Source organism: Nelumbo lutea, chromosome 1, assembly GCF_056320005.1.
Source record: "Nelumbo lutea isolate HS-2025 chromosome 1, American lotus-T2T, whole genome shotgun sequence".
In the NCBI taxonomy this organism is placed as follows: Eukaryota; Viridiplantae; Streptophyta; class Magnoliopsida; order Proteales; family Nelumbonaceae; genus Nelumbo; species Nelumbo lutea.
The window spans coordinates 99,892,286-99,916,572 of NC_142684.1; the positions used below are offsets into that span (position 1 = coordinate 99,892,286).

The window sequence follows — 24,287 nt, forward strand, 5'->3', positions numbered from 1 at the left end:
CTGATAGGTCTGAAGTCCTTCAACTCTAAAGCTCCTTCCTTTTTGGGAATCAGTGTGATGAAAGTAGAGTTGAGACACCTTTCTAGAGCAGCCTTTCAGTGGGATTCCTCAAAAACCTTCAAGAGGTCTTGTTTGGTAAAAGACCAGATCGGCTTATAGAACTTCATTGTGAACCATTAGGGCCTAGTGTCTTGTCCCCTTCCAAATGATAAATGGCCTCCCTGATTTCATCCTCAGAGAACGGCTTCTCCAGGTCCAAAGCAACCTCATTAGAAATTCTATTAATGTCCAACTCATCAAGTCTTGGCCTTCTACTCTAGCTTTCTTTGTAAAGATTAGAGTAGAAGTCAACAATGACAATTTTAATCTGGCTCTCATCCTCCAGCACCTGCCCATCAACTTTTAAAGCCTTGATGCTATTAATGTGCCTTTTGGCATTGGCCATCTTGTGGAAAAAAGCATTGTTGTTGTCACCTTCTTTTAGCAATAAGTGATAAAACTCAGATTAGATGTTCATATATGTTCAGATCAAAAGAAAGAGAAGGAAAAGGGAGAGAGAGGGAGAAGGAGAAAGAGAAGAAAAAGAAGGAGAAAGTCACAGCCGAACTAGAGAGAAAAATCTCAAAACCTCTAGTCAGCCCTTCTTTTATTTATACTCTTCTAAGATATACAAGGATTACCCATTGTGCCCTCACTTAAGTGAGGGCCACATCAGCAGAGCAATACATATATAACCAAACATAAAAGGACTGTACTACCCTTGTACAGCCGACTCTAACAGTCCCCCTCAAGCTGGTGAGTATATGTCATATAGTCCCAACTTGTTACATATGTAGTTCACTCTTCCCCGATTTAACCCTTTGGTAAACAGATCTGCCCATTGATTTCCTATGTTCACATATGCTGTACTTATCACTCCACTAAGCACCTTCTCACGTACAAAGTGGCAATCCACTTCTATGTGCTTCGTCCTTTCGTGAAACACTGGATTAGAGGAGATGTGAATTGCAGCTTGGTTATCACAGTATAGCTTCATAGGAGTGTCAATCGAGTATCCCATCTCCTCTAGTAGATGCTTCAACCACACCAGTTCGCATGTTGTGTGAGCCATAGCCCTATATTCAGCCTATTCACTGCTTCTTGCTACCACTGTCTGCTTCTTACTCTTCTATGTCACTAAGTTCCCACCAAGAAAAGTGCAATACCTTGTAGTGGACCTTTTGTCAGATATGGACCCGGTCCAATCAACATCCGTGTATTCCTCTATCTCAAGTAGACCTGTTCATGGGCCGGGTGGCCCGACGGGCCGGCCCGGCCCCCGGACGGGCTTGAACATGTTTATAGGCCCGCGGGCTTAAACTCGGGCCAAAAAGCCCGGTCTGCAATAAATTTGAGCTGGGCTCGGGTTTTGTCAAAATAGCCCGGCCTAAGCCTGGCCCAACCCGACCTAAAATTAGACTTAAAATGGGTTATGTGATTATGTCCATTTGAATAAATTTTTTGATTTAAGAATGTAAAACTGTGTTTTAAAACGTAAAAGAAAAGGAAAAAAACCATCTTGTAGGCCCATTGTTCATTTAAATAGGAAAAAAATCCATATGAATTTTTAATTCTAATTTGAATAGGGAAAATTGTAATTTTTTTTATTAGGTCGAGCTCGGGCTCGAGCTCGAGCTTCAGGCTTTTTATCAGGGCCGGGCTCGGGCCCAAGTTATAGGCCCGTTGGTCGGGCCGGGCTTGGACTCGGGCCTAGCGTATTTTCATTAATGATGAGTAAAAGCCCGACCCGAGCCCGGTTCGGTCCGGCCCATGAACAGGTCTAATCTCAAGACTTCCTCCACTCTTATACAACAAGCCACGACCTAGAGCACCCTCCCTTCAAATACCTCACAATCCTTAGGACTGCCTCCCAGTGTGGGATTCTCGGATTCTGCATAAATTGACTCACTACACTGACTGCAAATGAGATATTAGTTTGAGTGATGGTTAGGTAATTAAGCTTACCCACCAGCCTTCTGTACCTTCCCGAATCCTCAAACTCCTCACCTGTATCACTACCCAATCTAGCATTCAGTTCCATAGGTGTTTTAGCTAGTCTGGCACCCAACAACCCTGTTTCCTCTAGCAAATCAAGAACATATTTCCTCTGGCACAGATTAATACCATTCTTGGACCTTGCAACCTCTATCCCTAGGAAGTATCTTAATTTGCCAAGATCCTTTGTCTGGAAGTGATCATGCAAGTAAGTCTTCAACCTGTCAATTCCTGGTCTGTCACTGCCTATGATAACAATGTCATCTACATATACCACCAAGAGAATCTTCCCAGCATTTGATTCATAGCTGAATACGAAATGATCAACCTGACACTGTTTCATTCCAAACTTCTTCACCACTTCACTAAATCTCCCAAACCATGCAAGGGGAGATTGTTTAAGTCCATAAATAGCCTTCTTAAGTCTACAGACCTTCTCACCCTCCCCCTGAGCAACAAACCCTGGTGGTTGCTCTATGTACACCTCCTCAAGAAGATCACCATGTAAAATGGCATTCTTGATGTCAAGTTGAAACAAGGGCCAATCAAACATATCAGCAAGAGAAATTAGAACACGAACTGACCCAATTTTGGCAACCGGAGAGGTGTCTGTGTAATCAATACCATACTGTTGTGAGTAACCTTTGGCAACTAACCGAGCTTTCAACCGTTCAACACTTCCATCAGGTAAGTATTTAATCGTGTACACCCACTTACAGCCGACCACATGCTTACCAAGAGGAAGAGTAGTGAGGTCCCACGTATGAGTACGAGTCAGGGCCGAGAGTTCTTTCATTGCTTGGCGCCACCTTGGAGAATTGAGGGCTTCCTAGACATCCTTGGGAATAGAGACAAAAGATAACATAGAAACAAATTGTGATGGGAAGCTGAAATGTGAGATATAGAAACAAAATTGGAAATGGGATGGAAAGTGCAACTGCGTTTACCTTTCTGCAAAGCAATAGGAAGATCAAGGTCAAAACTTGGAGTTGGGGCTGGGGTGGGATCAACTACCGGATCTGTCGACGGTGACGAAGCTAGGGGAGGAGCCGATGCCTGACGATGTGTATACTCTTGCCGGATAGGTGGTCCTCTCTCAGGTAGCTGCACTGGAGGCAAAGACTGGGTCACGACTGGAACAAGAGGAACGAGATCCTCAACAGGAACTGGAAGAGGGGGTGATGGCAACAGAGGAGAAGAAGTATCTGACCTGGAGAAGAAAGGAACATACTAAAAAAATGTAACATCAGAACAAACAAAAGAACGCCGAGAACGAGGGTTATAACACTTGTACCCTTTTTGAGTCCTAGAATAGCCAAGAAAGACACACTTAGTGGATCTAGCATCTAACTCGTCCATTCCAGGCCCAAGATTATGAACGAAACACATGCATCCAAAAACTATGGGAGTAAGGGGAAAAGAAGACAACGTGGGAAACAAAACAGAGAAAGGGGACTGACCTTAGGATAGACATGGGCATGTGGTTAATAAGAAAGCAAGATGTGAGTACAACATCACTCCAAAAGGGTTTGGGAACATTCATCTGATGTAAGAGGGACCGATTAGTTTCCAAAAGGTGACGGTTTTTTCTTTCAGCCACCCCATTTTGTTGAGGGGTGTAGGTACATGAGGTTTGATGGATAATGCCATGTTCCAAATATTCTTGAAAGTGTGGAAAAATACTCGCGACCATTATCGGAACGAAGAATTTTAATATTTACACCAAATTGATTGTGAATTTCAGCATCAAATTTCTGGAAGATAGAAAACAATTCACTCTTTTCTTTCATAAGGTCAAGCCATGTCATTGTTGAATAATCATCAACAAAAATTACAAAGTACTTGTAACCATTATAAGACACTACTCTGTTTGGACCCCAGATGTCCGAATAGACTAAAGAAAAAGGACTCGATGTATGACTATCAACTCTAGGACTAAAGGAGACACAATGATGTTTCCCAAACTGACAATTTAAATTAGAAAAGACGACGCAACGACGGAACAAGTAACTGAAAAGCTCTAAGAGACGGATGGCCAAGTCTGCAGTGCCACTGATGAGGGGAGAGAGATGACTGAAGAGTTGTTGCTGAACCACCTCCATCAAGATAATACAGTCCACCCGCTTCATGCCCTCCACCAATCTTCATCCCCGTCTTGAGATCCTGAAACACACAAGAGGAAGGGTAAAAAGTTATTGAGCAATTAAGAGACTGAGTCAATTTACTAACAAACATCAAGTTAAAGGGAAACTTTGGAACATATAAAATTGAGGAGAGGGATAATGAGTCAGTGTCAACATTACCAACACCACATATGGCTGATGTAGAGCCATTGGCAAGAGTAACAAATTGGGAAGTGGAGGACGAAGAAATGGATGAAAATACACATGGAATTCCAGTCATATGATCGGAAGCTCCATAATCTATAATCCAACGAGAAGATGTGGATGCTAGACAAGCCGTACCTGTGTGTGCAAGGGTAGTTGTGTTTTGTTGAGATGTACCCTGAATGAACCGCTCATACTCATCCCGTGAAACACTCACCATCTCCTTTCTGGAAGTATCTGCAGATGTAGTGGGGATTTGATCAATGACTTGAGATTCTTGTCTTGAGTTACCACCATTTACAGCTGCATGATTCGCCTAGGTTGAAGGTGGGCCATGGAGATCGTAGCAAAAATTGATAGTATGCCCCTCCATACCACAATGAGTACACCTTCTCAGAGTATTACCACGTCTCCTACCACGGGCTCCCCCTGAGTCTCGTCCTCCAACACGACCACCACCACGACCATACATGGGTCCACCACCACTACCACGGTCATGCTGACCTCCTCTACCACCACGACCTCCCGCTCTTGTAACTGCAAATGCAGACCTATCTGACATAGTGGAAGTCTCTATGGGTCCAATTGAAATCCTCCGAAGACAAGCAAACACTTCCTCAAGAGAGGGAAGAGCAGATCCACCTAATATCTGTGCCTTTACGGGTTCATACTCAGATTTCAGCCCTACTAAAAATCTGGTCACATCCAACTGCTCTCTTTGTTGCTGAATTTTGACATCAGGTGTAAGAGGATGATAAACATTCAATTCATTTCGTAAGTTTCTCATACTGGCATAATAGCTCTCAAGACTCTGATTCCCTTGTTGCAGATTGAAGTATTCTTGGTGCAGTTGGTAAACCCTAGTAATGTTATCTTGTTCAGAATATAGTTTCCTTTCATAATCCCAGACTTCCTTGGCTGTATCTAAAAACATGAAGTTTACACTAATTTTGGACTCCATGCTGTTCCATAGCCAAGTCATAATTTGGGCATCCTCCTGTTCTCATTCATCATATCCTGGAGAATCAATTGAGGGTTTATCTTCCCTAACATGTTTCACTTTCTTTTTGGCTTTCAGGAAAACTTCAACAGACTTAGCCCAAGGGACATAATTCTCACCATTCAGTTTTATAGAGGTCATCTGCACATTCAGATAATCAGAAGGCACTATCACACTTGATTTGTATTCACTGTTGTCTCCCATGACTGCACAGAAAAAACTGTGGGAGGTTGTACCACTAGATTGTTACTCTACTGCCCTAATAAATCACCACACTCCACACGAATGACTGAACAACCACTAGGGTTCCTAGTACCAGGTTTCAGCAGCAACACTCACAACTATTCACCATTGTTTCAGCAATAATATTCACAACTGTTCACCACTTTTAGCAACAGCACTACTGTTGCCGTTTATTGTTAGCACTAGAAACCCTCACAACACCTCACAAATAATATTTTCAGTTCTGCAACATATAAAAGAAACTTGCTACATACCACAACTTAGTTCAAAGATCATGTACCTGTCGAGTAGAGGGTACCAAGTCTGCACTGTCACCATCACAAAACCAGCCCTCTTCGAATTGCGAGTAAAGGGTTTTCTACCAACCACACAAAACCACGACTGTACTCATTGGAGGCATGGAAACCCCCAAAAGGAGAAAACGACCAGTCCTTTTCTTCCTTTCTGGAAAACTCTCTAAATATCAATGAGAATTCTGCAAAACCCTAGAGAGGAATGTGCAGAACAGAGAGAAAAGGAGACAACTTATCTGAACTGATTATCGTGGCTCTGATACCATGATAAAACTCAGATTAGATGTTCATATATGTTCAGATCAGAAGAAAGAAAAGGAAAAGAGAGAGAAGGAGAAAGAGAAGAAAAAGAAGGAGAAAAGTCACAGCCGAACTAGAGAGAAAAATCTCAACCTCTAGTCGACCTTCTTTTATTTATACTCTTCTAAGATATACAAGGATTACCATTGTGCCCTCACTTAAGTGAGGGCCACGTCAGCAGAGCAATACATATATAACTAAACATAAAAGGATTGTACTACCCTTGTACAGCCTACTCTAACAATAAGCTTCAAGATCTCTGCCTCCATTTTATCTCTTATTGAAAGGTAGTTTTATCATAGTTCATCTTGGCCTGAAGTTTCTTTTTTCCTGTTGTCCTCACTCAAAGGACCCCTCTCTTCCTCCAAATCAAGATCAACAATTTGCTGTAAGTAGTTCGTCTTTTTAGCTTCTACTCCCTTGAAAACGTCTTTGTTCTAGGCTCTAATTTTTTGTTTCAACTCCTTCAATTTCAAGTGGAAGATGTGACTTGCTGAACCTGTGAAGCTCATGATTCTCAAGGAAGCTCTCCTCATTCAACCACATGTGTTCAAACCTAAAAGGCCTGCGGGCACAAGGCACCCCTCCACTATCTAAGAGAAGGGGCATATGGTCTGAGAGGGGTCTGGGGGAGAGCAGATTGGAATAAATTAGGGAAACCATCCTCCCAGTCCGGAGAGGTAAGGAAACTATCCAGTTTGATCAAGGTAGGGGTAGCCTGGTTGTTTGCCCAGGTGAAGTTAGCACCAGCAAATTCATCAGGCCTCACTGTTGCACAAAATTTGCAAACCCTCTCATACCCTGATCTCCTCTAGGCAATCCAATTTTCTCTGAAGGAAACCAAAAAGTGTTAAAATCCCCACCAATGCACCAAGGGGCGGGGGTGTCTCCCTCCCTGACTCCATTAAGCTCATCTCAAAAGCTTGGTTTATCATCAGCCTCAAAATCTTGGTTTGTCACTGCTGGTTGCACTTCCTGCTCACTGCCAGAAAAAATCCAAGCAAGTCTCCATCCTTGAGGGAGAGTCAGGAGCCCTTTCCTTGGGAAATAAAAATGGATTTGTTGAGTTGGGTTGAGTAAAAGTCTGCTCCCCACTCCTTTCTCATTGTCACTTTTAGTGTTTCTCTGTATTTGTGGATGATGATATAGACCTTAACATTGGCTATAACTAGTACCTTCTTGCTATGTGAATACTAACATTACACCATCTAAAGAATGATCTTCTTGGTTGCTTAGCATACTGGTTTGTCGATGCCTGAAAACTCGGTTCCTAGTGTTGCAGATGTGCTTGGATAGAGAATCTGCTACCTCGTGTGTGTTCAAGGAACCTTGAAAATAATTCATTAGCCAAGTTATTTTATTTCACCATTTGACATCTATTTGTTGAGTTTGAACTTTTAATTGTAATTCTTCTTGATTGTTTTATATCCACCGTGAAACTCATGAGAAGGCAATTGCTGTAGGTGCACTTTTTTCTTTCAACTCAGTTCCCTAAGCAACAACCTGTTTTGACGCTTCAAAGTTCTCAGGTAATGAAACCCTTCTAATTTGTCTAGTTACAGTAAATATGAATGTAGATCAATTTGGGCACAACCCGTTTTTCATAAGCCGGATACATCCCAATGAAAAGATAAAGACTCCACCTTTTGTGAGGATAAGAATCATTAAATCATTATTTGTTTTTTTTTTTTTTGACTTTTAGAGCATCTACTCTTTTAGTAATGATTAGAGGTGCACCCCCTTTATAAAATTTGGGATGTTGCCCCAATCACTCCCCATACAAATAGTTTTGCTATTTATTATACTCATTCTAAGAATGTCATAATCAGGGACAGATGCATATAGTTGCATCACACATTCATGGAGCCATGCTTTGCTTTAATGTGCATATCCATTATTATCTGGATGCTGAGCTTGTTTTTGTCACTTTCCAAAATATGAAGTTCTGCTGAACTCCCTCACCTCCTGTAAAAACAGATGAGAAGGGAGTCATGGATATTTGAGTGCTTAGTCTTAATTCAAAGCATCATACCTGGATTTTGTTTTTGGGAGATTTGGGTAGTCAATTCTTTGACCAGTTACTCTGATTTTATAATTTTTTGTGTGTGTTTGTGGTAATACACAAGCACACAGTACTAGTTACTGCAAATATTTTTAGGTGCATAAAGAGTGGGCCTGTTTCTTGGGTTACAACTCCTTGATCTGTTAGAGCCTAGAACAACCTGGTTTCTGGGTGATTGCCAATTGCCTATTCACCACCTTCTTCTATTTTGTTAGGGAGTACATTTATTATTGCAGACCTAGAAAAGGAAATTCACCTCCATCTTAAACATACTGGTGGGTCTAGAATCCTGTTGAATCCAAGTTTCTGTGTGTGTACTTGAAGGAAATACATCAGAATAAACAACCAAATGAATTTAGGTTCTTGAAGTTTTGAGCTTGATAGTTCTTTTTTAGTTTGGAGCCATTTTCTTAAGCTCTTTCGGAGGCAATGGGTTTGTCCTCAATCAGTGGCAGAATTACCATCTTCTTGGAGGGGGGGGGGGCACTTCTCTATCAAAGGGAGAATCCTTTGGAATCCATAGTTGTGAAGGCAATGCCTAGGTCATTTTCATTTATTCACAGCAAGAACATCTAATATATGTCAAAGCAAAGCCCTCAGACTAGTGGGCCTCTGAAAAAATGCGTCTAAGACTGCTATTTAGAAAAAAAGGGATAACCGGATAAATAAATTTTAACTCATGAAAGAAGTTAATCAAATCTGTTATATTAAATCAACTCCAATTTAGTTTCCTAACTCGAATAAAAGACTAACCACAGACTTTCAATTTGATGCATTTGCGGGCCCCATTCTTTTATATAAAGTGGGTTGTTGATTATAAATTATAATTAATTTAATCTCGTTAAATAAGAAACCCTTCCCATATTTACCAACTGGATACATATGTTTAGCTGCTTGTACTTAGAACGGGATGGTCCTTAACTGGTATATGCACTACCCATGCTTTTCTGTCCTTTCCCTGACTTGTAATAGTGTTATTGGTACACATCACTCATACTGATTAGATTATTATAATTTTATAGCATTTCAATTCTCAAGGTGCACCAATCATGTCACCTCCTTTGGTAGATTATCCATGGAGTCCCAGATGGGAAATATCACAAATGGCAGAACGCATCTTGTGAGTACCTCAATCAGTAATTCCTGTATCACTATATGTTTTTTTTTTTTTTTTTCTTTTTCTGTTTACTTTTTGATACTCGTTGTACTAATATACCTAATTTTGGCAGCGACTTTTTGGTGGAGGAAAGCTTGAACTTTAAGAAGTATTGTAATGAGACCCAACTTTAATGCGGATCTTCGGAAGAAGCAATATTCAATGTACAAAATTTGTCCTGGTTGTTTCGAAGCCTTGTATTTTTATGAGCATCAAAACCGGTTTGAATGTTAACAATATGCTGCTTTAAACATGGTCCCTAGAGGAGGTAAATGTTCAATATTCAATTTCAGCAACATTAAGAGCCAACATTACAAAACCTACCTGATTCCAAACTAACAGAAAAATTTTCATAAGTACCTCTTTTTTGTTCTTCTCAAAAACAGAGACATTATAACTATTCTCTTATCACCTCTTGTTTTAGGAGTCATCCTGATTTGAGGCCAACTGCCGCAGGCAAGTATTGTCATTATGGTTGTGTTTGGTATTTGGTTGTTTCTACCAGAGAAACATTTTGGGGATGATCAATACAAATTGGTATGTTTTACCAAGAAAAATACAAATTGGCATGCAACTATTATTTGAGCCTGTTTATAATTCAAATAGGCAATGTTTTCAAACTGTCGTTGACCCGGACAGTTGGACTGTTTGATCTGGGAATCATTCAGGAACCGTCCAAGCAACTGGTTCTGTTTTATCCCAAAACCAGTCGTTAGCTAAAAACTGTTGAATTGGTCAACGATCCATTGATCCAAGCAGTCTAATTGGTGACCCGTTCAATGTTTTTTGTCATTTTTTATTTTAATTATTATTTTTTATTTTTTTGTCAGAATGGGCTGTTCTTTGAACTAGAATGATTCTGGTTTCAGTTCCAGATCAGTTTTTAAAACCTTGAAAATAGGCATACCTTCCAAATGCATACAAGTGGCTCTGTAGAACTTGATCCAGAGCTATTCATCAGGAACATCTGAATGAAACATGCAAGTATAGGAGATATTTCTGATTTATGGTTGCAATGTGCTTTGAGATGAGACCAAATCAGCCCCCCACAATGTCCCACAGCACATCCTTGCAGTGTATTGGGAACATCTCCCAATGATAATCTCAGACATGATGATGTCATCATCGAGAGATGGTCTCAATACACGGTGAGGATGTGTTGGGGGATGTTGTGAGGGGCAATCTTGTGGGAGACTGATTTGAACTCCTTTGAGATGGATATGTGGAGGAAATCCGATCTCATTTACCTGAGGCGTCAGAAAAACTTGGTAGGACCTGATGTTAATGAGAAAACATGCCAATACACTGGGAGCTGTGAGGTTAAAGTTTATTCCCATATCATAAAGTCCCACATTCACACAAACAACCCCATAGGGTCCACAACATACACGCTTTCTCAAACGCACACACGCACACAGGATGAAGATCAATCAATAGCAATAAAGTTTGTATTTGGATCTGCCAAAAAATATTATCTCTTATTTTCCTAGAAAATGATCGAATTGGATAAGTTACCACGCAGAGTGCACTTGCACCCCACACTCGCCCACATCACATCCCAAGAGCGCACCCCTAATCATGGGAGATGTTCCCAATGCATGGTTGGGATGGGCGTATGTTCCCAATGCATGGTTGGGATGGGCGTATGGGGTGCGTTCTTTTGTCTGGTAAAGCGTCGTAGAAATCCAATTACTACTACTAACGCAGCCCCTACAAGTAGGTAAATTACTACAAGCTAGGGTGATTGATAGACGAGTCCACATCTGCTGCGACCCACATCAGAGTATTAGATACCACATATAAGACATTAATAGTGGGAATGATACAAATATTTAGGCCCTGTTTGACGCATTTTTCTGCCCGTCTTTTGGCTGCTTATAAGTTGGAAATACCTAAAATCAGTCCATTCCAGTTTGACACGCAGAAGATCTTGTGGTCAAAAGAAGGGGCGTCGAAAAGACGTGGGAAGCTCATTGTGGGCTGATTTCGGGAAGCTCTAAATGAAGCTTCCCGCATTTTTCGCGTTTTAATCTCGCACCTAAAGATTCGAAACAATGCACAGAAAATGCGTGTCTGCCAAACGGTCTTTGGACTGCCTAGATCTTATGTCAAAAGCTCAATGCGATTATTGACTGTCAGAGCTACGAAAAGATCTTCTCAAAAAAACTTGCTAAACGGAACCTTAATAAACCAATAACTTACAAATAATAAGGTTGGGTTGATGTGTTCATACAATCAAACAAAGTATATGCTGATCATACACTAGAAATGAGTCCGGATCTGCTCTTTACAGAGTGCCCCCTCACTCTGACCTCACAACCTGTCTTGGTTGCACATTGGAAACATCTTCCATGCTTGTATTTATTATTCATGGGGAGATGTTCCCAATACAAGGTGGGATGTAGCTGTGAGGTCGGTGTGAGGCGTGCTCTGTAAGGAATAGATCTCAATTTGTCTTTAGACATGGTCCTATACTAAGTACGAGGCAATTAATATACCTTTTTGAAAGTATCATTTTATATGAAATTCACTATTTATTTGATAATTATATCTAATTTGATTTTTTTATTTGATTTAAATGCTTAAATCAGGTTTAATTTGTAATTTAAAACTGTTTATAGTGACTACTTTCTTTAAATTAAGAAATTAAATCACAAAGATTAATGAATCCCACAACTTTTTTGGAGTGGATACTTTTTTTATAGGTAGCGATATATCTAAAATTAGCTTGGAGTGGTAATTTTATTTCTTTTTTTGAAAATAGCCATGTGTTTAGAGTTGGTGTTTTTCCCGAGAGTAGAGTTAATTACTCACTTTTTCTAAAAGTGGGTAGATACATGCCTGAGTAAGATATCTTATATTGAAAGTGAAGTTAACCATTTTGAGATGACCTTTCTTGAACTTAAGCCCTCTAATTTAAGGGCTTTATTTTAATATATATTAGAGAATGACCCCATATAAATAAAAGGGAAACTACACTATATATACTTTTGTTTTTCTATCTTTTTAATAGTATTGTTTTATTTGATATTCACTATTTATCTCATAATTGTATCTAACTTGAACTTCTTATTTAATTTGAATAATTAAATCAGGTTTAATTCGTAACTTAAAAATCTTTATAGTAATTCTTTTATTTAAATTAAGAAATTGAATTAAAAAGATTGATATGGCTCTATATCACTATATCCTTCAGCGTCTCTCTGGAACCATTGTTGTTGCTCCAGAAAATGGTGCCACATCAACGCCATGTAGGACAAAAAAGTTGCAGCAAAAAATAGCCATATGTTTGGAACTGCTTTTCCATTGAAAATGGTGCTCCAAGCCACACCTTGGAAATCGGGAAGGCATGGCCGAATTTGGTGTTTCCTGGAGCTGTAGCTCATTGCTGCCAACAGGGCAATGATGTGGCAGTGGATAATGGGTAGAAGTGTAGAAAATGTTTCCTAGAGCATTGATAAAAAAAAAAAAATTGCTATTGCTCCAAGAAACATCCTACCTAACAACAACGATTCTAAACAAAAAAAAGGCATCATTTTCTGAGAAAAGAGTGCTCAAAACCATACATCAACAACACTGGTTTCAACTGCATCATTGTTGCCAAACATATACTTAGTGGAAATTTTTTTTATTATCTTAGAGTGAACTTTTCTTTTGTAAATTTAAAATTTTAAATAGCCATATGCTTAGAGTAAGAACTTTTTTCTAAGGTGTAATTAACTAATCATTTTTTCAGCCTGGGTAAACAATGTCTAATAAAACAAATGGGGTTTTTATAGTTCAGTCCACCCCTAGGGTGGAGCTAAAATTTCTAGGGATGAATTGAATCCTACCCGTGAATTGATGTCTACGAGTATACTAGGAGGGGCTCCAATTCAGATTGCTGAAGTGGATTGCAGTCTTCTTATCCTAAAACTAATATTTGAAAGTGGAGTAATTAATCATTTTTGAAATGCTTTTTCTTATAAACATATTAGATACGATCATGTTGGAATGGTTTGATTGGGGTTTTTATTGGCAGGTGATCCGGATTCATAATGAATTCGGGAGATCTGTTTCTCAAGTGGAGAGATGTTCCTAAATGTACAGCTGCAGACTGCGGTGGGTGTAGGGACACTGTTGGGAATGTCATGTGTTGGTAGCAAATCCCTGCCCTCATTTTGGTGGACATGACATGAAGAAATTCATGCAGAGACGTGGGTGGGGTTCACTCCTGTAGGAGTAGGACAATGGTTGGTCTCCCAAAACTGGGTAGCCCAACCCCATCAACATCCCCCGCTTTCCCAGAGTATGGCTATTGGCTTCCAAATTCCAATTCCAATGCAAACCAATAAGACAATAACATTTCCCACGCTCTATCGTTCCTCCCCCACTCGTTCCCTCTCTCCATCGCCTATTTATAGTTCCTTCTTCTTCAATTGGTTTTTCTCCCGACACACACACCACCCCGTAGATCCATAGGTAACAAACCTTTACCAATAGAATGAGGGAAATCCTTCACGTTCAAGGAGGACAATGTGGAAACCAGATCGGAGCCAAGTTTTGGGAAGTCATCTGTGGCGAGCATGGCGTCGACCAGACGGGAAAATACAAAGGCGAATCTTCCGATCTTCAACTCGAGAGGATCAATGTCTATTTCAATGAAGCCTCCGAAGGACGATATGTTCCCAGAGCTGTTCTTATGGATCTCGAGCCCGGGACCATGGACAGCATCCGATCCGCACCCTACGGTGAGATCTTCCGACCTGATAATTTCGTTTTCGGACAGTCCGGTGCCGGCAACAACTGGGCTAAAGGTCACTACACCGAAGGTGCCGAGTTGATTGATTCCGTTCTTGACGTTGTTCGCAAGGAGGCAGAGAACTGTGATTGTTTGCAAGGTAAATCGCTTTGCACTTTTCACTTTGTCTTTACAAATTCTGTGTTACCGATCCGCTTCTGTTTGGTTTCCATCTTCGTCGTATAATTTATAGTCCGAATCGAAGTGATCATGTTTCTTGATGCCATCCACTTCTATTGTCGTAAGGAGGATCTCATCGGTTATTTGGAGTAGTGGAATTTGGAATCTATTACATTTGTGCTGATCAACTCAGTTGAAATCGAAATGTCCAGATCTATGAATCATGCCGAACTAATTTATAGTATCAATGTTCTAGAAATTGTATGCAATTGAACTCGAAGGTGTTTCTTTCGTTATCCGCTGATTTTTTTTTCGTAAGCCAGAGAGTGTCATTCCGTGTTTTATTTATTTTTTCTTAATATTGAGAATTACATAGTCAGATACATTTCTCTGTATATAGAGGTCTTCAGAGCCAGGCTTTGGTCCAAGGGTTCTTGCTTTATTAAAACGTTTATATTTGGAACAATGATATGCTAATTTATTTCCTTTCTTTTGAACTTTTGATCGTTATGCGTGAGATTTGCTTTGCTAATCCTAACTATGCGCTTCATCAAAAAAAAAAAAAAAATCCTATCAAAGCGGTAAAATCCTAATAGTGATGTCGTGCTTCTATCTAATGTATTATTTTGATTAAATTTCACATCTCGGAACTTCTTTCCGACTCCCTGTAACTTTGTGATCTTCAGTTTGTAATGTGACTTCAATGCTTTTCTAATTCTTGATTTTTCAAAAGAGCACTTAAAAGTCTGTAGTGGAAATTTCTTTCTCAAAGAGATAACATGTTTTCCTCCGTATTCTTATTCCGATCCGGTATAACTTGCTCTTTTAATTTTACCCTGTTTTGAATGTTGAGACCATATAAGAACAAATTACAATAGAGGATTCAATGCATCCAATAATGTATACACTTTCCTTTTTGTCATGTTTTGCTCCATGTCTAATGTCTTTTCACAAGGATAGCGTAAGTCACAGCAGTAGTGTTCAGGTGTTCAACCACGCTTGTTCAAGCGACACCTTGTTCAACTTATAAGTAATCTAATACTAACTTCTGAGGTAAAATTTTGAGTTATAGAAAATGGTGTCTCCCTGACTCCCTGTAGTAAAATTCGTCCTTTTTCAGAGAATTCAGGAATCTGTTTGTCTGTGATCAGAAGGTTCCCAGAGACCAACCAAGTCCAAAGCTCAAATTTTACCTGTCGAAAAATTCTCTGTGATCATTCTTTTTAAGCCTTTGAAGATGGGTTCCTATTTGTGGTGGGGCCAACTCTTTCATTTGTAAAACCTTTGAAGATGGGTTCCTTTTTGTCTGGTTCCAACAACCACCAATATTGCTTTTTCCTTTGCAAATTGGCTGAAGCAAGAAAATAGGAAATTGCACCGTGTCTTTGAAATCCACAGGGCCCAACTTTGCCTGAAGAGGCGTGGTTCTGTGACTTCTGTCTTGTCCCCACGTCTGTAGATACCTGCACAGGACCCGAGTAAGATGAAAATTACAGAGTTCTACTGGGGGTTTGGTGATGGAACAGTGTGCAAAGGACTCTTCGTCGATTAGAACCTTGAGCCATGATCATTTATCTATCTTGCTTGATGCGATTCCTTGCGCTTCGGGGCCATTTCTTGGTGCATGGTAAAATCTGACATTTTTTTAATGCTCTCTTTTTCTTTCGGCAGGTTTTCAGGTATGCCACTCTCTCGGAGGTGGCACAGGTTCCGGGATGGGAACTCTGTTAATTTCGAAAATGAGGGAGGAGTACCCGGACAGGATGATGCTTACATTTTCAGTCTTTCCCTCTCCAAAAGTCTCCGACACAGTCGTAGAACCCTACAATGCTACGCTGTCGGTTCACCAACTGGTGGAGAATGCGGATGAATGCATGGTCCTTGATAACGAAGCACTGTATGACATCTGCTTCAGGACCTTAAAGCTTACTAATCCGAGCTGTGAGTATTCTGTTAACAGAACAACTGGCTTAACTACTGATATTAACAGTATTACGCATAAACATGGATTTTTTGACTGTGGGATTTCGTATTAGTCGGCGACCTGAACCACTTGATTTCTGCAACTATGAGTGGGGTGACTTGCTGCTTGAGGTTCCCGGGCCAGTTGAACTCAGATCTGCGGAAACTGGCGGTGAACCTTATTCCATTCACTCGCCTCCACTTCTTCATGGTGGGCTTTGCCCCACTGACCTCTCGTGGATCCCAGCAGTACATATCTCTCACCGTGCCGGAGCTGACGCAGCAGATGTGGGATGCAAAGAACATGATGTGTGCCGCAGACCCTCGCCATGGTCGCTACCTGACTGCCTCGGCCATGTTCAGGGGGAAGATGAGCACCAAGGAGGTAGACGAACAGATGATTAACGTGCAGAACAAGAATTCGTCGTATTTTGTTGAGTGGATACCCAACAATGTTAAGTCGAGCGTTTGTGACATCCCTCCTACCGGTATGAAAATGGCATCAACATTCGTAGGAAACTCGACATCGATTCAAGAGATGTTCAGGAGGGTGAGCGAGCAGTTCACAGCGATGTTCCGTCGAAAGGCCTTTTTGCACTGGTACACAGGAGAGGGGATGGACGAGATGGAGTTCACAGAGGCTGAGAGCAACATGAACGACTTGGTTTCGGAATACCAGCAATACCAGGATGCCACCATTGAAGATGACGAAGAAGGCGAATATGAGGAAGAAGAGAACTACGAGGGCTGAAGCGTGCCGACCACTTGCCAAATTCAAAGGAGAAAACAACTGCTAACGTTACACTTTCCCTGTTTGCCGCGAAGTCATAGCCATTGGGTTTTAATTCAAGCATGTGAATAAAGAATTGTCGTTTTTCTACGTTTAGAAATTTCTGGTTTATGTGACTCCATATATAAGATTGAGTTTGGAGAGGAAAATTTTCCAGGTCGCACAGGTTGGTACTCGATAAGGAATGTGGTGTGAGAATGCCCTTGCACTTCTCAATTGGAAATTGGTATCACCTGTGGTGTGAAGTTGTGAACTAGCTATCTCCAGTATTTTCATCGGATTCCTGATCTTGTACATACCATTTTGAGCTGATTACTCAATTCACGAATACTTCATCAATTAATTGTTAACCCAAAAATGGCCAGCCTTCACTCCTTGGTTAAGTTTTAAGTTTTATCCCATATCTTCTTCCATGTCGTCAGGGTGGTTCTGCTGATCAGTGCTGCCACCTTTGAAGAGAAGCTCCATGCATAGTCCACGCAACCACCACCATATTTGTGGGTTTGTGGGTCTCGAGTATTGTGTCCTCCTTTTTACCCACCCCTTCCCCCACCAAACACACAAAAAGAGTAAAATTACTTAATAATAAAAATATGAGAACCATGGGTTGTACAATTAAAAAGTTAGAGGGTATAATATTCAAACAATTTTTTGTTATAAAAATCAATCGTCCAAACCATGATAAATGGGTGACATATTGTGATATATCTATTCAGTTTGCAACCACAGTATAGTGTGGATGCAAATGATTCGCAGTTAACCAAACGCCTATTTCCATCATGGAGTGCGACTAAAAATGGTCCATTCACTATACTTTTACACTACCGAACAGTGAACACCACCTTAGTCACCAGAGCACAATTTGGGCTGGGCTAAGTAACTGTGATGTAAAATTCGAACCCAACTCAACTTCTTTCGATGGTAATTTGCACGACATGCCTGAGGAGGAGCATTCCCTATAAGTTATTTCACTGCATTTATGGTCTTTACTTTGAATTTCAGTTTGGAAGGAGAATAAATGCAAATATGTAGAATGTAAACCTTATATTTTATATTATTTTGTATGCATTGTACTGTATATATTTGTATTTATACTCTTTACAAACTGAGATTAGACTCATAGTCTGATTGTTGCATTGCAAATCAAAATCAAATACAAATTCTATACCTAGTTCAGTTTTGCTTATGTTGTGGTTTGTAATCATTCATGGAGAGAGAGAGAGAGAGAGGGAGATACGATTGAGAGGAAAAGGAAAAATCACTACTGGCTGCTGCCAGTTCTCTATTAATATTAACTTAGTAAAAAGAATAAAAATTATAAGTATGCCCCTGGTGGCACACCCTAGAACCAAACTAATAAGAAAAAAAGAAAAGTAACTAACTGACAGTATCTTAAGAAGTCAGCCTACTAATAGTAACTACAAAGTAACAATTAAATAAGCCTTATTACACTCCCCTTTAAGTTGGGCTGAATATATCTATCATGCCCAGCTTGTCACATAACTCATTGTGCCGCGAGTATGGAAGCTCTTTTGTGAGGACATCAACAATTTGTTCATTGGAGTTGACATAAGAGATGCAAATTTCTCTTTTTTCCAATTTTTCTCTTATGAAGTGTTTGTCCACCTCAATGTGCTTGGTCCTCTCATGTAGGACAGGGTTGCTAGTAATGTTTATTGCAGCCTTGTTGTCACAGTAAAGAGACATAGGACTATGAACAACAACTCCAAGCTCCCCTAGAAGATTCTTTAGCCAAAGGACTTCAGCCACCCCATGTGCCATAGCTCTATATTCAACTTTAGCGCTTGACCTTGCTACCACACTTTGTTTCTTGCTTTTCCAGGTCAGTAGATTTCCTACCACAAATGTGCAATACCCACTTGCAGACTTTCTGTCATCCACAACACCTGCCCAATCAGCATCTGTAAAGACTTCCACCTTTAGGTGATTGTGTTTACTGAATAGTAGACCTGTTCCGGGATATTTTTTCCAAGTATCTAAAAACTCTCCCTGTTGCCTCCATGTGTGATTTTTTAGGAGAGTGCATGAACTGGCTTACGACCCCAACGGAATAGACAATGTCTGGACGGGTCATGGACAAATAAATTAGCTTTCCCACTAACCTTTGGAACAGTTTCACATCTTTCAGAGGTTCACCATCACAATCACCTAACTTGTGGTCAACATCCATGGGAGTATCCGCTGGCCTTGCACCTAATTTACCTATGTCCTATAATAGATCAAGGGTATATTTCCTTTAAGAGATAAAGATATCATTTTTTGGGCGAGCAACTTCAATCCCAAGGAAATACTTCAGGGGACCAAGATCTTTCACTTCAAATTTAGATGCAAGGAATTGTTTCAATTTTTGTATCTCTGAACTCCAACTTCCTGTAATGATGATATCATCCACATACACTATCAATACAACAACCTATTCCTAACATCTCTTCACAAGAAGTGTATGATCAGACTAACATTGTTTGAAGCCCATTTGCTGAACTGCCATATGAAACTTACTGAACCAGGCTCTGGGAGATTGTTTTAAGCCATAAAGAGACTTTCGCAGCTTGCACACCTTATTTTCACTTCCCTTGGCACAAAATCCAGGGGATTGAACCATATATACTTCATCCACTAAGTCATCATTCAGAAAAGCATTCTTTATGTCCAGTTGATGCAATTCCCAATCAAGATTAATAGGTAAGGATAGGAGAACCCTAATTGAGTTCATCTTAGCTACTTGAGCAAAAGTCTCATCATAGTCAACCCCGTATATTTGTGCGTATCCTTTGGCTACTAATCTTGCTTTGTACCTTTCAATTGTTCCGTCTGCCCTGTGTTTAATCGTGAACACCCATTTACACCCTGTGGGGTCTTTCCCCTTTGGAAGATTCACCAATTCCCAAGTTTGATTTTTGTGAAGAACATTAATCTCCATCTGTCCATTCAGGGCATTTTAAGGCTTCTGCAACATTTCTAGGAACATGGATGCAATCAAATGCAGATAGGAAAGCCTGGTATGAGGGGGAAATGTGATCACAAGAGACAAAATGGGTAATTGGGTGTTTGGTAGTGCATGATCTGACTCCCTTTCGTTGAGCAATAGGAATGTCAAGGTCATCCACAATAGGAGTAGGGTTAGGGAGTGGACTTACCTCCTAGAAGTCTAACAGTGTCAGTTGCTCAGTGTTTAGCTGCTCTACATCTCTATCACATCGCTGATCTCTATGGCGTGTGCGTTGGAAGACACGAAAAGGAGCAAGGTTCTGAATAGAAGGAAGAGATACTTGACCTTGCTTCTCCTCTTCCACACTACTACTCTTCCCCTAAGGAGAAGTAGGGAATAATGGCCCAGACTCAAAGAATGACACATCAATAGACATAAAAAACTTATGACTAACGGGATCAAAGCATCGATACCCTTTTTGAGAGGAGGGATACCCCAGAAAGATACAAAGAATGGATCAAAGGTCTAACTTACCTCGAGATGGAGAAAAATCATGGACAAAGACACGACAACCAAAGACTCTCATGGGAATGGAAAATAAATGAGACTGAGGGTACAATAACTGATGAGGGGCCATGTAGTTCAACACTTTGGAGGGCATGCGATTGATGACATAAACAGTTGCAAGTATAGCATCCACCCAAAACTTTTTGGAATATTCATGTGTAGCATCATCCCACGAGCCACCTCAAGGAGGTGTTTGTTTTTTCTCTCTGCAACACCATTTTGTTGTGGTGTTCTGGCGCATGAGCTCTTATGAATAGATCCGTGGGAGACAAATAACTCATTGAGCTCCCCATGGAAGTATTCTTTTGCATTGTCGGATGGGAAGATTTGTATTTCAACATGGAACTGCGTAAATACCATTCTCTGGAAGTCTTTCACAATCTTTGAAACTTCGTCTCTACTACGCATAGGAATTACCTATGTATAGCGAGAGTAATCATCAATCAATGTGATAAAGTACTTATATCCGCCCTTAGAGATTACATTAGTAGACCCCCATACATCAGAATACACAACATGAAAAGGAACATTTGATCTTTTATTACTTGAGTGAAAAGTTGTTCTACATTGTTTGCTCAACTGACACGTTTGATATTGGAACTCTGACACTGAACATAGACTTAAATAAAACTAGAAACAAAGACTTTATTATTTCAAAAGAAGCATGACCTAAACGCCTATGCCACAAAAAAAATTGACTCTTATTTGAGTGACTATGTGACTCTAAGGATGACACCGAGAGACTAGCTTTGTTGTCGTTAATGTAAATACCATCCACTAGGCTCCCTCTACCAACTGTCCTCCCAGATGTTAGGTCCTGAAAAACACATGAGTTAGCAAAAAAGGTTACACTATAGTTTAAAGAACTTGTAATACTACTAATTGAGAGCAAATTTATAGGAAGTTGAGGGACATGCAATACACAATTTAGGTTAAGGCCATGGGGAAGAGATATTGATCATTGGCCTGCAATGGAGGAAAAAGAGTCATCTGCAAGTCTCACTCTATCCCTTCTTGACAAAAGGCTATAAGTTTGAAACAAGTTCGGCTTACCGGTCATGTGGTTGGAGGCCCCTGAGTCAATGATCCAAGGGGAATCCATGGGAATGACATGGAATGCAGAAGCCATATTACCTGAAGGAATAAATTATATCTTCCTTGGGGTCAAAATTATTAAGGTGGTCCCGGGTACTACCGGCAACTTGAGTATCTTGGGTTGCCACATGTGTTGCATTCCATGTTGTGTTCATCTTCTTCTGACCTTGACCTTGACCTTGTTCTTGATTCTTCACTGCCCACTTGGGTTTCCCGTGGATGTCTCAACAAGTGTCACGTGTATGCCGTGAACGCCGACAGTGGGTACATAACAACTTCTCTTTATCATTAGTCTTCTTAGTGTCACTTTTCTTCCCCGTTGAGTTATTATTCATTGTAGCCAAAGCAACTTGTTGCTCCCCCTCAGTTGTAACTATCACACTCCGCCTACTTTCTTCCGATTGAACAAGGGAGTATACCTCATGAACCGACGATAACTCTTTGCTTCCTAGGATCTGAACCCTCAATGGTTCATATGCAGGGTTCAGTCCCAACAGGAAGGCAAACACATGTTGCTGAGAGACCAATTTCCTGTAGGCCTTAGCATCATCATCATGTTTCCACTCTATAGCCTGATAATGATCCAATTCTTTCCATATGGAAATAAGGGCTGAATATTATGAAGACAAACTACGATTTCCCTGTTTACAGGTTGAAAATTCAGCTTGTAATTGGTAAACCTTGGCATAATGCCTTTGCTCAGAATATGTAGTTTTGGCTTATTCCCAGATCTCATTAGCGGTGTTTGCCCACATAAAGTTCTTCTTCAAATCAGGTTCAATGGCTGCGAGGAGCCAAGATATCACTATATTGTTTTCTTGGTCCCACCTATCATGTTCAGCTGTCTCACCCTTGGGTTTTTTCACCCTTCCATTTATGTAACCAGCTTTATCCCTTGTCGTTATATAGAGTTTTACGCTTTTAGCCCACTCCAAGTAGTTCAGACCATTTAAAGGGGTAATTGGCATGGAAAACATCATATTTTCACCTCCCATACCAACTGTGTTGTGGGTCGGTATAACCTCCGATGAAGTTGATTCATAATTTGCCATAGGACACTGCTGAAAACAGTCCAAAAAACCACACAACAACCACGAGCAGAATACCAGCCCTCAAGAAATTTACTTCTAGGATGTGAGGGGGAGTGTTGTAAGGCTTATTTAATTGTTACTTTATGTTCCTACCTAATATAATGTATTATGTCTCATTTGCATTTACTGTCGGTGCAAATTTTACATCCTAAAAACTGATGTGAAATTTGCACAAGCACCTTCCTCATACCTAAATTCTGTCCCATATAGAATGAACCATATCAGTTATCACCTTGCTTTCTACCGCACTTTCAAATAGATAATTCTCCTCATGTCTTATATAAAGTGAGTAGTACAACTTCATTTTACATCCTATTTGTTTTTCACAACAAATCAAATCTAAAACAATAAATAAATCAGAATTTGCACATAACCTATTTGCATTTTCCTGTATTTTCAATAATGCAAATGAAATTTACTTCACAAAGGAAGAGAAAAAATACAAATATATTTGATGCAAAACCTTGTATATGGTCCGTGTTTATATTTCTAAACCTTATCTTTGTACTGGACAGATTTGTATTTACACTCTTCCCAAACTGAGCCCCTTGTGACAGTGTTCCAAAGCTAAGTAATGCTAAAATGCCATTGAGTTTATAGATTTTGATCCATCGACTAGATTTCTTCTAAATTTTCGTAATGTAGACATTGGATCATCAAATTATTAGATGTTTTACCTTTCGGATATCCTATTTGAGACCCAAAGGTGACTCTACCTTCTCATCATCGCATTCCATTTACGCTTTCTACTAATTAACCGAAAAGCCATCGAGCACTGCACTTTTTTATTTATTCTACCTTTTATTTTCAATCCTCTCGTCCACACCCGCCTCTTATAAAATGCATTCTTCATAGGCAGATTCATGAAGTCTGACTCGCCCAAAATCGGAAAACTAGTTCAAATATGTTTTTTTTTTGGGGGGGTGGGGGGTGGGGGGTGGGAGGGGGGAAATTCACTATTAGTACCCTATAATTTGGGCCTAATGCCACTTTGGTCCCCAAATTTTAAAATGTCATAATTCAGTATTTGAACTTTCAAAACCTGTCATTAATCAGCCTGTTAACCAATCATTAAATAACGTTTGAAAAGACACAAGTGCCCTTTAAATGCCAACTAATTTTCTTTATCAACCATTCAAATGTTTGACAAAAAATGAACAGTCCCAAATCATTGACTCTTCTATTCAAGAAAGTTGGGGACTTAGGGTTACGTCTTAGTGGGCATTCTAGTGACACCAACTTTCTTGAATAGAAGAGTAAAGGATTTGGAATATGGTTGATAAAGAAAAATAGACGACAATCCAAGATGATTTGTGTCTTTTCAAATGTCACTTAATGGTTGGTTAATGAACTAGTTAATGATATATACTGGATTTATACGTTTTCAAAGTTAAAATACTGATTTGCCACATTTTAAAATTCGAAGACCAGAGTGTTATTAATAGGAAAATTTCCCTAAAAAAAGAAAAAGAAAAAACAAGAAATAACTTCTTTATTCTCTAGACACATACATGAAA

The 24,287-nt window shown here is 39.9% G+C and overlaps 2 protein-coding genes across 2 annotated transcripts in view; both read left to right on the forward strand.

The window, feature by feature from the left end:
• The window catches only part of LOC148876394 (BRCA1-A complex subunit BRE-like protein), a 32,738-nt gene extending 22,940 nt beyond the window's left edge, over positions 1-9,798 (forward strand). Inside the window, exons 11-13 of the mRNA XM_088966747.1 lie at positions 7,661-7,726; positions 9,282-9,379; positions 9,489-9,798. Coding sequence (XP_088822873.1) covers positions 7,661-7,726; positions 9,282-9,379; positions 9,489-9,549 — 225 coding nt within the window. The 3' untranslated portion in view covers positions 9,550-9,798. The remainder of the gene's footprint in view (positions 1-7,660; positions 7,727-9,281; positions 9,380-9,488) is intronic.
• Positions 9,799-13,460: 3,662 nt separating this feature from the next.
• Positions 13,461-17,425, forward strand: LOC148876395 (tubulin beta-1 chain). The gene is made up of 3 exons (XM_088966969.1): positions 13,461-14,295; positions 15,987-16,256; positions 16,352-17,425. Exons 1-3 carry the CDS (start codon positions 13,899-13,901, stop codon positions 17,026-17,028), a joined length of 1,344 nt encoding a protein of 447 aa, XP_088823095.1. The 5' UTR covers positions 13,461-13,898; the 3' UTR covers positions 17,029-17,425.
• Positions 17,426-24,287: the final 6,862 nt, after the last annotated feature.

What these genes read in the sequence shown, in the direction of transcription:
- LOC148876395 (XM_088966969.1), top strand. Translation starts at nt 13,899, where the DNA reads ATGAGGGAAATCCTTCACGTTCAAGGAGGACAATGTGGAAACCAGATC. An exon ending in GAACTGTGATTGTTTGCAAG is followed by an intron (nt 14,296 to 15,986) that starts GTAAATCGCTTT and finishes TTCTTTCGGCAG; the next exon opens with GTTTTCAGGTATGCCACTCT. An exon ending in AAAGCTTACTAATCCGAGCT is followed by an intron (nt 16,257 to 16,351) that starts GTGAGTATTCTG and finishes ATTTCGTATTAG; the next exon opens with TCGGCGACCTGAACCACTTG.